This window comes from Melanotaenia boesemani, chromosome 6 (assembly GCF_017639745.1).
Source record: "Melanotaenia boesemani isolate fMelBoe1 chromosome 6, fMelBoe1.pri, whole genome shotgun sequence".
Classification (NCBI taxonomy): domain Eukaryota; kingdom Metazoa; phylum Chordata; class Actinopteri; order Atheriniformes; family Melanotaeniidae; genus Melanotaenia; species Melanotaenia boesemani.
In genome coordinates, this window is record NC_055687.1 from 2,526,934 (window position 1) to 2,540,907 (window position 13,974).

Consider the following 13,974-nt stretch of genomic DNA (forward strand, 5'->3'; position numbering starts at 1 on the left):
GAAGCATGGGGATGCGTGGGGATGCATGGGGATGCGTGGGGATGCGTGGGGAGACAGAGGGATGCGTGGGGATGCATGGGGATGCGTGGGGAGACAGAGGGATGCGTGGGGAAGCATGGGGATGCATGGGGATGCATGGGGATGCGTGGGGATGCGTGGGGAGACAGAGGGATGCGTGGGGATGCGTGGGGAGATAGAGGGATGCGTGGGGAAGCGTGGGGATGCATGGGGATGCGTGGGGATGCGTGGGGAGACAGAGGGATGCGTGGGGAAGCGTGGGGATGCGTGGGGATGCATGGGGATGCATGGGGATGCATGGGGATGCGTGGGGATGCGTGGGGAGATAGAGGGATGCGTGGGGAAGCGTGGGGATGCGTGGGGATGCATGGGGATGTGCGGGGAAGCATGGGGATGCGTGGGGATGCATGGGGATGCATGGGGATGCGTGGGGATGCGTGGGGAGACAGAGGGATGCGTGGGGATGCGTGGGGATGCGTGGGGAGATAGAGGGATGCGTGGGGAAGCGTGGGGATGCGAAGGAATGGGAGGGATGTGCGGGGACGCCTCAGCCCTGGTTACTGTTCATCATGGTCTGGGGGGAGAAACTGTCTCTGGTCTGGTGGTTTTGGTGTACGGTGCTCTGCAGCACCTACCAGACTGAAAGAGTTTAAAAAGTGTGTGTGCTTTGAACATAGTAACAAATCTGGAAAGTTTTTAGCAAATCAACTAAAAACAAACAAGGAGAAAACAACAATCTCCTCTGTTAAAGATCAAGACGGAAACATCAGCCATGACCCAGACAAGATAAATGACACGTTTAGAAGCTTCTATAAAACATTATATGAATCACAGATTAATCCAACAGATGAACATATTGAACAATTTTTAAACAACATTAATCTACCAAAACTAAAAAATGAAAATAAAATAACTTTAGATGCACCTATTACTGTAGATGAACTCCACGAAGCTCTCCAACATATGCCCAACAATAAAGCCCCGGGTCCAGATGGTTACTCAGCAGAATTTTACAAGGAATTCTGGACAACGCTAGCTCCTACATTTTATAATATGTTGTTAGAAATACAGGAAAAACAAAAAACACCGCAAAATATGAACTTAGCTAATATAACACTATTGCTAAAACCAGGCAAAGACCCCACACTTCCATCCAGTTACCGTCCCATATCTTTAATAAATGTAGACCTGAAAATAATTAGTAAAGCTCTTGCCAGAAGGATAGAAAAAATAACCCCTCTTATAATACATCCGGACCAGACAGGTTTTATAAAAGGTCGACATTCATCTACTAACACGCGTAGACTAATTAACCTCATAGATTACTCTACTTTACATAATCTAGAATCCACAATCATTTCTCTAGATGCAGAAAAAGCCTTCGACAGGGTAAACTGGAAGTTTCTATTTGCAACACTAGACAAATTTGGGTTTGGACCTTCTTTCATAGAGAGGATTAAAATATTATATAATAACCCAAATGCATGTGTGAAAACCAACGATCAAACTTCTCCAAGCTTCCGCTTACAGAGAGGCACCAGACAGGGCTGCCCACTCTCCCCCTCACTTTTTGCCATTTTCATAGAGCCGTTAGCAGCTGCTATTAGACAAAATATAGAAATTAAAGGAATCCAGGGCAAAAATATAGAACATAAAATAAGTCTTTATGCAGATGATGTATTACTTTTCCTTCAGAACTCACAAACATCACTCTCTGAGACAATCACAGTTATTAATAAGTTCTCATCAATATCTGATTATTCTATTAACTGGTCTAAGACTACAGCCATGTCCATCAACTGTGACCTACAAAACATCCCTAATATCAAAATACAGACAGGAAACATTAGATATTTAGGTATAAATATTTCCCCCAGATTATCAGATTTAACAAAATTAAACTATGTTCAGCTACTAAAAACAATAGAAGATGATCTCTTACGGTGGAGGCGCTTACCCATCTCAATAATGGGGAGAGTTGCCACCATTAAGATGATGATCCTACCTAAAGTTAATTATTTATTTTCAATGATACCCACTAAACCCTCCACCAGTTGGTTTAAATCTCTGGACTCTTTCATATCCAAGTTTCTTTGGAAAAACAAGCCGTCACGTATCAGTCTTAAAACCTTACAGCAGACTAAAGATAGAGGAGGACTGGATCTACCAAACTTTAATCACTACTTTATAGCTAACAGGCTGCAGTACATCTCAATGTGGCTCAAACCCAGTTATCTGGATGAGCCGTGGCTAGATGGGGAGCAGGCTTTGTGTGAGGACTTAGTCATCTCTGACCTGCCGTTCATCAGCTCAACCATTAAACCATATAAGTGCTTTAAAAGCCTTAACATCCGTTTTTCCTTAATGGCTTGGTGGGAATTCTGTAAGATAACCAGATCTTCCCTCTTTCCATGTAGACTTACACCCATCTGGAACAACCCTGACATCCTGCAGAACAAAAAGATGATAAACTTCACTCAATGGAAGACTAAAGGAATACAACAGTTAGGACAGATAATAGAAAATGGAAACTTTGTATCTTTCAACACAATTGTCTCACAGTATGGAATCAACAGCAATAAATTCTTAGAGTACCACCAACTAAAATCAATTATATGTAAGAAGTATACCCCTGTACAGTTAGACTTGCAGCTTCCTGTCAGAATAGCAGAATTCTTGAATCTTAATACTCCAAAATTATTATCAAAAATATATAGATTACTTGCAAAGCTAGAAGACAGGATATCTCTCCCAACTTCAAAATGGGAAGATGATTTATCTAATAACTTTGATCAGAAAAGATGGTCACAAATATGTTTAAACACGTTTAAAATGACTCAGAATTCAAATATACAACTAATACAATTCAAAATTCTCCATAGAACTCATTATACAGGACACAGGATGTTCAGGATGGGCCTTTCACCATCAGATATCTGCCCACACTGCTCTGAGAACACCTCTGATAGCTACATCCATGCGCTGTGGTCCTGCACACCTGTCCAAAGGTTCTGGATTAAGGTGTGTGAAGATCTCTCAAAATGGTTTAAAACCAGTTTTTCTGCAAACCCCACACTTTGCCTACTGGGCAACCTGGGTGACACTAACATAGGAATACACTCCATAAACTTGGTCCTCGCTGTCTTATGCATCGCAAAGAAAACTATCCTTGTGAACTGGAAAGATAAGAATAATTTGTCTATCCAGCAGTTTAGAAATCTCCTGTTAGATCACATCAGCATTGAGACAATGTCTGCCTCCTCCAGGAACCAATCAGATGACTTTCATTCCCTCTGGTCCCCTGTGACTGCCTACATCACCTAATGTAGGTGGAGGATTGCGGCTTCGCTGGGATGGGGGTGGATATGGGTGGGGGGTCCCTGGTGGCTTCGGGTCTCTGGTTGTCTCCTGGGTGGGGATCTCGGCTGCTCCGCTGCTGGGTCAGCTGGGGGTTCCGGTCTGGGCGGGCGGCATTGGGTGGGCCCCGGGGTGGGACTGCCTCGTGGCGGTGGGGGGTGGCTGCCGGGGTGCCTGGGTCGGTGTCTGTCGGCCCCTGGCCGGGTGGCCGGTCGGGCCCGGGGTGGGCCGGGTGGGGGCCCCGGGCTCTGGGGTGTCGGGTCTCCCCCCTCTCCTGGGGGTGGGGGGTCTGCCGCTGCTGGGGGGGGCTGGGCCCGTCCGGATGTGCCGTGCCGGGGGTTGGTCCGTGCCCTGGTGCTTGGTCGCAGCCCCGGAACCTGGGTGGGGGTGTGTTTGTATATAGGTGGGTGTGTGTGTGTGTGTGTGTCTGTAGGTATGCGGGTGTGTGGGTGGGTGTAGAGGGATGTGTGTGCTGTATGTGTGTGTGGGTGTGTATGAAGGTCTAGGTGTGTGCGTGTATGTGTGTGTGAGTGGTGTGTGGGTGTGTGTGTGGAGGTCTATGTGGGATGTGTGTGTGAAGGTGTGTATATATGAGTGTGTGCACGTGGAGGTCGAGGTGTGTGTGGAGGAGTGAAGGAGTGGGTGGAGGCGTGAGTATGTATGGAGGTGCTTGTGTGTATATGCAGGTATGTATGTGAGTGCGTGTGTAGTGGTGTATGTGTATGGAGGGGTATGAGAGTGTGTGTGTATGTGGGCACCGGTGTGTGCGTTTATAGGTATGTGCGTGAAGTGTGTGTGTGGAGGTATGTGCACGTATTGAGGTGTTGGTGTATAGAGGTGTGTGTGAGAGGGTGTGTGAGTGGCTGGGGGGGAAAAAAAAAAAATAAAAAATAAGTGTGTGCGTTTGCAGGGGGTTAGGACGTGTCCTCTGGGGGGCGCCCTGGCCGGGTGTTGGGGGCGTGGGCCTGGGGTTCCCTTCCTTTGCCTCGCCCCCCTCCCACTCAGAAAGAGGAAAGTGGCCCCTTGGGCTGGTGGCTGGCCCCTGGGGGGGTTCGTGGCGTGCCTGGGTTGGGGTGCCTGCTCCGGGCCTGTGACGCCCTTCGGGGCCGGCGGGGGACGGGGGCGCCCTAAGCCACTGGCGGGTCGTCTTCCAGGGGGGAGGCTTACTCCCCTCTGGACCTACATCTCCTGACCCCTCCCCTCCCCCACTCTTCACTACATACACAGGTAGGGCCGTGGGGGGTGTGCTTGTTGCGCTGGGCGGGGCAGGGGGGTCATCATAGTGGCCCTGTTGCTTCGCCGAGCGGCAGCATGCCTCCCAGCTTTTAATTCCACTTAGTCACTGAGCACAAATAACATTTGCAACATACAAACACGTTTTGGGGGGTGGAACATGCGAGGTCAGGTGGGTGGGACTGCTCAGGTGGCCCCACCCCCTCCTCAATGCAGTTACTGCCCCCCAATTTTAACCCTCTTTTTTTAATTGCAAACAGGACATAATATATTCCATCACTAGTGGGGGAGGGAGGGGGGATGGGGTCTTCAAGCGCCCCTGTCTCCATGGATGGCCCGGGGGCGGGGCGGGCCGGGTGGCCTGTCGCGTTGGCCCGGGGCGTAGGCGGGCTGCCCCGGGGGGTTTTGGCTGCTGGCCCTGGGGGGAAGGTGCTGTTTTGGGGGTGGGGAGTGGGGGGCGGGGGCGGGGTGGGGGGTTGGGGGCCTGGCTCGTGTCTCCTCGCCTCCTGGCTGGGGCTGTCCCCCCGTGGCGTGGGGTGGCGGGAGGATGGTGGTGGGGGGATGGTGTTTGTGTGTGTGTGTGTTGGGGGGGGGGGGTGGTGTGTGGGTGGGAGAGTGGTGTGGGTGTGGGGGGATGGGTGGTGGAGGGATGGTGTGTGGGAGGGTGGGGTGTGTGGAGGTGGATGCGTGGTGTGTGGGAGGGGGGGTGGTGTGGGTGTGGGAGGATGAATGGTGGAGGGATGATGTATGTGTGGGAGGATGGGGTATGTGTGGGAGAATGTATGGTGCAGGGATGGGGGAGTGTGTGGGAGGATGGATGGTGGAAGGATGGTGTGTGTGCGGGAGGATGGATGGTGTATGGGAGGGAGGATGGTGTGTGTGTGGGGGAGTGGTGTATGTTTGGGAGAGTGGGTGATGGAGGGGTGGTGTGTGTGTGTGGGAGGATGGGGTACGTGAAGGTGGATGTTTGGTGTAGGAGAATGATGTATGTGTGGGAGGATGGGTAGTGGAAGGAAGGTGTGTGTGTGTGTGTGTGTGTATGGGAGGTGTGAAGGTGGATGAATGGTGTGTGAGAGGGAGGATGGTGTATGTGTGGGAGGATGAGTGGTGGAGGGATGTTGTGTGTGTGGGAGGATGGGATAGGTGTGGGAGAGTGTATGGTGGAAGGATGGTGAGTGTGTGGGAGGAAGGATGGTGTGTGTGTGGAAGGATGGATGGTGGAAGGATGGTGTGTGTGTGTGGGAGGACAGAGTATGTGAGGGTTGAATGGTGTATGCGTGGGAGGATAAATGGAGGAGTGGAAGGAGAGTGTGTGTGTTTGTGTGTGTGTGTGTTGGCCTGGGGGGGGGCAGGACTGGTTCTCGGGGTGTGCGGCTGGGCGCTGGGGTGTGGGGCTGGCCTCTGGTGGTGGCCGTCTGGGCGGGCCGGGTCCCCCCGGGTGGCGTGCTGGCCCTCGGCCTGTGTGGGGGGGGGGGGGGGGGGGGTGTCCCTGCGCTCCTGGGCCCGGGCCCTCTGCCCCGTCTGTCCCGGGCGGCTGGTGCCCGGGGGGGTCGGGGACTGCTGGCCTCGGCCTGCCGGGGCCGGTGCCCTGTGTCCGCGGGGCGGCTCCTGCTGGGGTCTCCTGCTGCTGCCTTCCTGAGCGGGCGAGTGGTCGTCTCTGTGGACCGGTCGGGATCTGTTGCCTGCGGGGGGGCTGGTGGCCTGGGTCTCGGGACCGCTGGCCTGACTCTGGCCTCTGTTCAAGTGAGGTGGCATCTGCATGATCACTCTGCATGGTCACTCCTCCCTGAACGTCTCCACACAATCTTTGCGTCGCCATGTGGCCGAGTTCTCCAACACATCCACACAGGTTTCTCTGCGCGTGTTCTTGAATACAGCAGTTTCACTTATATCTATTATCATATTTTGTTTCTTTTTTTAATTATTTCTGTTCTTATTATTATTACTCTTACTCTCATTATTATTATTGTTACTATTATCAACTAGTTGTGTAATGACCTACTGGCCAGGATGATCTTAGCTATATATGTTGCAAGTAGTATGGATTACATGGTCTTCTGTATAATGTTTTAAGTCCCCACCCACACTCCCCACACCCTTTCTGTCCCTCTCTCTCCCCTCCCTCTTCTCTCTACTTTCTTTTCTCTCTCTCTCTCTCTGTCCCCTCCGGTCGAGTCCAGCATTAAGAGTCTGATTTAATAAAGTTTTTCATGTCATCAAGAGGGACTTTATACATGTAGTATAAATCCCTGCTTGATAGAGTAAAATTGCCCAGCACCAGACAGCAGCCAGACAATCATTCTGTTTGCAACGATGCTGGACAAGACAGGTTAAAAAAAAAAAAAAAAAAAAAAAAAAAAAAGTGTGTGTGCAGTGTGTGTGTGGGAGGGGTCTGCAGAGATGTCATCTGCACGTTTCTTGACCCTGGACAGGTACAAGATCTGGGTGGAGGGTAGGGTTATCTTCTCTGCGGACCTGATTGTCCTTTGCAGCCTGTGCCGGTCCAGTTTGGTGGCCGATCCAGACCAGACAGGGATGGGTGTGCAGACAGACTGGATGATGGTGGTGTAAAACACGATCAGCAGGTCCTGGAGCAGGTAAACTTCTTGAGGTGTTGTAGGAAGTAGAGCCTCTGCTGGGCCTTTTTCCTGAGTCTATGTGAGGACTCCACTTCAGATCCAGAGAGACTGTGGTTCCCAGGAACCCGAAGGTCTGCAGTACAGTACATCCGGAAGGTATTCATGGCGCTTTACTTTTTCCACATTTTGTTGTTACAGCCTTATTCCAAAATGGAATAAATTCATTTTTGTCCTCAGAATTTCACACAAAATACCCCATAATGACAATGTGAGAAAGTATTTTTAGAGATTTTTGCACATTTATTAAAAATTTAAACACTAAGAAATTACTAACATCTCCACAGATGGTTCCAACTACACCAGTGGACCAACTGTTCCACCTCCCGTCTGTATGCGGACCCATCCCGGTCCCGGATCAGACGGATCACGGTAGCATCGTCCGCATACTTCAGGAGCCACAAACTGGCTCTAAAAAGTCTGAAAGCTATATAAGTACAGTCCATTTCCCAATGTCGAAAAGACTTTGAACATCCACCATCTAAAGTGTATAATATCATCAGGAGGAATCTCTGTGCGCATGGGACAAGTGCAAATTGGGGTACTGATACTGAAATGCTCCTTTTACCCAGTCATGTTACTGACCTGACTAGCTTACAAACGCTCCTCCTTCAATTTTCCAACTTCACATGGTGAAAAGTCTCAGTTTCATCATCTGACATGTTGTTTATCGTCTACTGGGAGTAAAATACGGAAGATCTGGAAATCATTTCTGCATTTATTTATGTCCCAACTTTTCTGGGATGAGGTTGGAATCTGAAAGCTCTTCAGTGTTGTTTGATCAGTGCTGACCCTGATCAAAAAACATCTCACCAAACAAGTCCAAACATCAGACCTCGACTCCGGTTCTTGGAGTTGAGACTCGAGTTTCCGTCTGCGAGGAGAAAACGTCATCATGACCTGAACAAGTCCTTTTCTTCTAATCTCTGAATAAACCACGTTTCCTCCTCAGCAGATGTAGCCGAGTATAAAACGCTGACTCAGCTGAATGTACATTTTTTACACTCTTCATTCGTCAGCTCTCTCTCTCTCTCTCTCTGTGTGCTGGAATGTCTCTCGACCGTTAAGCCCGTCAGCCCTGCTGTTATAAAGCTCTTACTGTAATCTGTTCTCAGATCAGATTTACTGCAGCTCACAAGGTTCAGGCTCACACTGTGTGTGTGTGTGCGTGTGTGTGTGTGTTAATTAGATTGAGTGTTTGCTTCTTCATCAGTTTAAGACAGGAAGTGACATCACAGCCACAAACTACATCCAAACCAAAACAAAAACAAGTTTTCCGTTTTCTCCTGTTTACTATTAAATACTAAGAATACTACAAATACAGCAACTAATACTACAAATAAACTATTAATACTACAAATACCAGACCACCCCACATCCATCCTCATGTTATAACAGATATGAAAACCAGATCAGTGGTTTTCAAACTTTTTTTTATCATTGTCCCCCCTGAAGATTCATTTCTCAGCTCACAACCACTTAAACCAGCGGAGTCCGATTATATTTTAGTTCAGGTTCCACGTTCAGCTCAAACTGATGAGGTCCAGGTTCTGGGAAGGTTCCGTCCTTCCTTCAGACCCGCTTCCACTGATCTTCAGTCCAGTTCTTGTGCCATGTGACACACCTCAGCCTTTCCTCCCCGTTTCCCTTTCGTAACAGTGGCTTCCTGACAGCCACGTTTCCATGGAGACCATTTCTGATAAAGCTTCAGATCAGCTGAAGGTCCAGATGCATCTCTCGGGTCCTGGTTCAGGTCTTTGCTGGATTTGGACTTTAGGAATCACCTTGTTGCTGCTAAAATTCTGGTTTCTGTCTGTCAGACTGTCTGATCTTTGCTGGTTTTTAAAGAAGTGGGATCAAATGATGCGTCTTTGTGGCTGCTGGTAACAAAGAGCCAGTTTTAGGTCCAGAGTTAGAGCTGGGTCATGGTTCGGTTCAGGGTTGGGGTGAGCTGTTCAGTCGTGATGGCTCCGGGTGAGGGCATAGTGCATTGTGTGTGTTTGTACCTTGGGGTAGTAGGAGGCTGCGATGAGTCGTCGGAGGCGGTTAGTGTACACCTGAAGGCAGGTAAACAGCACCATCAGCAGAACGCAACACACACAGCTCACATAGACGCCGGCAGAGAGGGAGGCGGGGGGAGACATGCATGCTGAGGGGGGAGAGAAGGGAAGGTGATGTACATTTACATCAGTATGCATCACACTGTGCAGTCTGTTCATCACAAGCTAATAACTGACAGAAAGAGGAAACGTCGCCCTCTGCTGGTTCACTTTGATATAAACTATCATTTATGTGGTTAAAGGAGCAGATTAAAGCAGAGAAACTGAGATTCATTCACATAAATCTCACTCTTTTTACTAGGAAAAAATATGTAAATATTTTAAACACAAAATATTTAAAAAAAACAGCAGATGCAAAAACTTTGTTTTACCTTTTTTTTTTTTTTTTTACATATAAAGACATAATCATAAAAATTAAGTCATTACAAGGTTTTAAAATGAGATAAAAACAACTTTAAATGACATGAATTATGGGATTATTTACTGAATAAAAAAGCAGAGTCAGCAGCAGCCAGGACCTGCTGATCAATGCACCGTTTAATTGATCATCATCAGTATGAGCTCCTCTGTAAAAGGATCAATCAGGTGTGTTAAATCAAAGCCATCCCAGAGAAGCTGCTTCCCATCGACCTGGGACGGTTATCAGGTCATTTCCACACGATCTGGCCTCCATCATCCCACAGAGAGAAAGATTATTCACACATGGAAAACATTCGGGACAGCTGATAATCTTCCAGTGAGCTCGGCCACATCTCAGACTCCGCCAGCGGGTCACACGTTAAAGTTCATGACAGTCCCGTTAGAAAAAGACTGAACCAGTACGGCTTGTTGGGAGGGCTGCAGGAGAATAAAGAACATGGCGGCACGGCTTAGGCTGGCAAAGACCACCAGACTTCTGGACAGACCAGCGGACACCTGACTCACCCCGGTTGTCGGTGGCGATGTCGAGGTTGGAGGAGATGTTGAAGGCTGAAATGGTTGTCCTCAGGAGGTGGGCAATCATGGAGTCTCCGCCCACTCTGATGTCCACCTGGTGACTACCTGCAGAGTGGAGGTGGAGTCATTCTTGCCATCACAGAGGAATTATCAAGGAATCGTAAACAGGTCTAACACAGAAGGCCGCTGCTCCGTCTAACATCAGCCCGTCTTCAGAAAAATGGTGCGCCGGTATGAGTGTGTGTCGTGTTTGTAGTTACTGGTCAGGTTAAACTGGGTGAAGGTGTGTCTGCTGATGATGTCCAGAACATGGGTCAGAGCGAAGTCGACCGTCAGCAGGACGAAACACAGCAGTGAGACGGAAAACACCTGAATCACACCTGTCATCTGTAAACACACACACACACACACACACACATCGTTTTTCATCAGTCGAACCTCAGATGATTCTTCATGTTGCATCAACCCCGTTTCAACATGATGAAACTACATTTTACTGGTTTACGTCTGTTAAACGTCTTCTTGGCTTTATTCCAGCCATAGAGGAGCATTATTTTTCTTCTTTTCACACACACATAGAACTTTCTGCTCACTGGTTGATCTTTGGCTGCTCCTGATTGGACGTTACCGTCAATCTAAGCTCTCTGATTGGTGGAAAGGCTGACAGGAAGTGGCTTCATCATCATGTCCAGGTCTAAATAGAGGTCTCTTAGCAACATAGTAGTGATGGTGATGTTTTTATGGTGAAATGTGATAAATAATGCTGTTATCATGGATCTTTGTGGATTTACCAGATAGAGCCTTTGAATAAAACTACATTTAGTGGCTGGATTGTAAACCTCCTGGACGGGATAGAAATGCTGGAAAACTTCCGTAGATCAGCTAAAGCAGGGCTACTCAATTCGGTCCTACGAGGGCCGCAATCCAGCAGGTTTTCCATGTATCCCTGCACCAACACACCTGAGTCAAATTAGGTGGCTCTAACAGTCAATCAGGTTCTACACAATAATTTGACTCAGGTGTGCTGGTACAGGGATACATGGAAAACCTGCTGGATTGGGGCCCTCGTAGGACCGAACTGAGTAGCCCTGAGCTAAAGGGTAAAATATAAGTTTACCCCACAGAGCTACACACCACCGCTCCTGGTAGAAGAGATAGAGTTCGGGGACACTGGAGATCTGGTGGAGTTTTAAGGGTTAAGGCAGTTCTGCAGGAATAAACCTGGTCCTGGTCCAACCTGGTCCGAGCACTGATTATATTTCATAAATGAGAGTTTATATCAGCTGATAAAAATATTCCTGTAATTTGCAGCTTATCAGGATGAAAACATCGTTGATAATTTTATAATCTGAACTTCACACGAATGAAACACTATTTTCTGTCATCATGAGTTCAAATAGGCCATGAACCTTCAGTCTGACCTCAGCTGGTCACCACCTTCATCCTTTATCTACCTCATCCTCATCAGCTTCGCCCTCACGTCGTGTCTACGGAGCTCCTGAACTCACCACTTGTTTCAGCTCCTCGGGGTAAATTTTCAGACTGCAGGGGTCGATGAAGATGTTTTTCTCCAACTTGTTTAGAGGCAGCAGGAAGCGTTTCTCCTAAACACAGCAGCAGAGATGAAGATGAGGCACCAGCCAGGCTGCACATCATGTAGATGTGACGATGACGAGGATGAGGATGGTACCGCTTTCCTCCTGCGGGCGTCAAGCTTTCTAAAGTAGGAGGTGACGTAGACGTTGTCGAAGCAAATATCCCTCCTGTAGCATCTCAGGTACTTAAACGCCCTGCGGAGGAGGAGGAGGAGCATCAGAAATAATAATAGAAGGAGTGAAGATGATGATGACGAAGGTGTGAACGTTACTGTGTGAACACGCTGATGAAGGTGAAGGAGAGTATGGTCTGCAGGTGGTTCAGCAGCTGTTTCATTGTTGCGTTCAGGCTGAGGAAGGACTTTCTGACGGCCTGAGTGAACTCCTGGTCCACCAGAGCTCCGTCCAGAACCGACTGCTGCTCCTGCTCCTGCAGGACGCCACAAGAAGAAGAAGAATCACGTTCCTGGACGCCATGTTTGTCCTGAGGGGGGGTGTGGTTCTGACCTGCAGGACGAGCTGGGTGCTGAACTCTCTGGACAGCAGGTCGACGGAAACGTTGAGCTGGTCGAACAGCTGACCGAAGTTTCCCTCCACAGGAATCTGCTCTCTGCACCACGGAGTCATGACTGACCTCGGAGGAGGGAGACGGAGGACAGGGAGGATTACGTCATCACACCCAACCCAGTCCAGACCATTAACCATGTTAAGTGGAACTTTGTTCAACAGCACGTATTAAAAAAATCCCAGGTTTACAGCTACTAAAGACCCATTCCTGCTCCCATTTCAAACGTCACTGCCCTCATACTTCCACGCATCCTTTACATCGCCACGGTTGCTAGGCAACACACCCACCAGAGGGCAGTGCAGTGTTCAGACCTCACCTCCATGTTCCGACGTCAGTTTCAGACGATAACAAACATGGAGACGATGGAGGAGATCAGGGTGATCTTCATTCTCAGAAAGAGACATAAAAAAGGCAGAACGGTGGTGGTCTGTGCAGCTGCTGACGACACCACGGCTTCTTCTTCTTCTTCTTCTTTGTTCCTTTTGCTGGTCGTACATCAGCTGTGCTGCTCAACACTGCCCCCCAGCTGTGAGGAATTTAAAGCCCCGTTTTCAGGACTTAACCAGGACAGGAAACACGCTGAACATCGTGACTCACCTTTCATGACATCACACAGGAAGTGGAACTTCATGGAGACACAGAGGATGTGGTTGATGACGGGGACAGGTATCGCCTCCATACACTCCTGCCATCTGTGGCTGAACCACTCAGCACAGCGCTGAACGCCCTGATCCACCACACCTGGTGACCAGAGAGAAGGGATCTGAATCTGTTCATCAGACTCAGAATGAAACAGAAGCAACTAGAAAAATAAGAATAAAAAGTGATGTTATAATAAAAAAATCACAGCTGGTCTACTGCTTAGTTATTAACTAGACCAGCATCCATGTCCCCGTTTTTGTATTTATTAAGAACTTTGTGCCACATTCAGGTTTCTATAAGACGTGCTGAACAAAAAGTCTCATTGAAATCTGGCTGCTGTCACTTTAACTGTTAAAAGCCGACTGAGACACATTAAACCGTCATGACTGGATCTGGATTCGAGGCTCACTGTCACACTGCATCTTGGTCTTGGTGGTGAACTCCTCCTGTGTGCTTTGCCCTCCTCCTCCAGGTTCTGGTTTGAACCGGTCGTATCCGTACTGAAGGGCCACTTCGTCCCGGATGATCTGGAACTTCTTGCTGATGCTCTGAGCCTCCGACTGGAACTTTGCTTCATCATCCTGAGACAAACACAGGAAACAACTCCTGGAAATCACGACACAGAAAACCCAAGCCGCCATCTTGTTTTGTTTCCAGAGACATTTTCTGAAAGAGAAAGCAGTTTGTGTTTGTGTGACGCTGAAATGTGGGACAGAGGTTCGTCTTTCTAAAAGATGAATCAGTTAGAAGGCGGGAGAACACTGCAGCAGTGCTGAAAAATACTTGACAGAAAAAAACCCAGAATGTGGCGACGTAGTGAAACTCAGCCACTGAGAACCCGTGGGGCTGAACAGGCAGTAAAAAAACCACAGGTCCAGTTTTTCTTCAGGAAAATACGGTGTCCCACAGGGCTCAGTTTTAGGGCCGTT

The 13,974-nt window shown here is 48.6% G+C and overlaps 1 protein-coding gene across 6 annotated transcripts in view; it reads right to left on the reverse strand.

The window, feature by feature from the left end:
* dcst1 (DC-STAMP domain containing 1) overlaps positions 1–13,974 on the reverse strand; it is a 28,769-nt gene that overhangs the window by 2,617 nt on the left and 12,178 nt on the right. For 4 of the 6 annotated variants that reach the window (XM_041988682.1, XM_041988681.1, XM_041988683.1 and 1 more), the window contains 9 exons: positions 13,455–13,626; positions 13,001–13,144; positions 12,343–12,464; positions 12,108–12,265; positions 11,931–12,030; positions 11,749–11,844; positions 10,501–10,627; positions 10,229–10,345; positions 9,251–9,393 (listed from right to left, as the gene is read on the reverse strand). In XM_041988682.1, the coding sequence (XP_041844616.1) occupies positions 9,251–9,393; positions 10,229–10,345; positions 10,501–10,627; positions 11,749–11,844; positions 11,931–12,030; positions 12,108–12,265; positions 12,343–12,464; positions 13,001–13,144; positions 13,455–13,626 (1,179 nt within the window). The remainder of the gene's footprint in view (positions 1–9,250; positions 9,394–10,228; positions 10,346–10,500; positions 10,628–11,748; positions 11,845–11,930; positions 12,031–12,107; positions 12,266–12,342; positions 12,465–13,000; positions 13,145–13,454; positions 13,627–13,974) is intronic. The other 2 variants (XM_041988686.1, XM_041988685.1) reach the window with 1 other exon arrangement.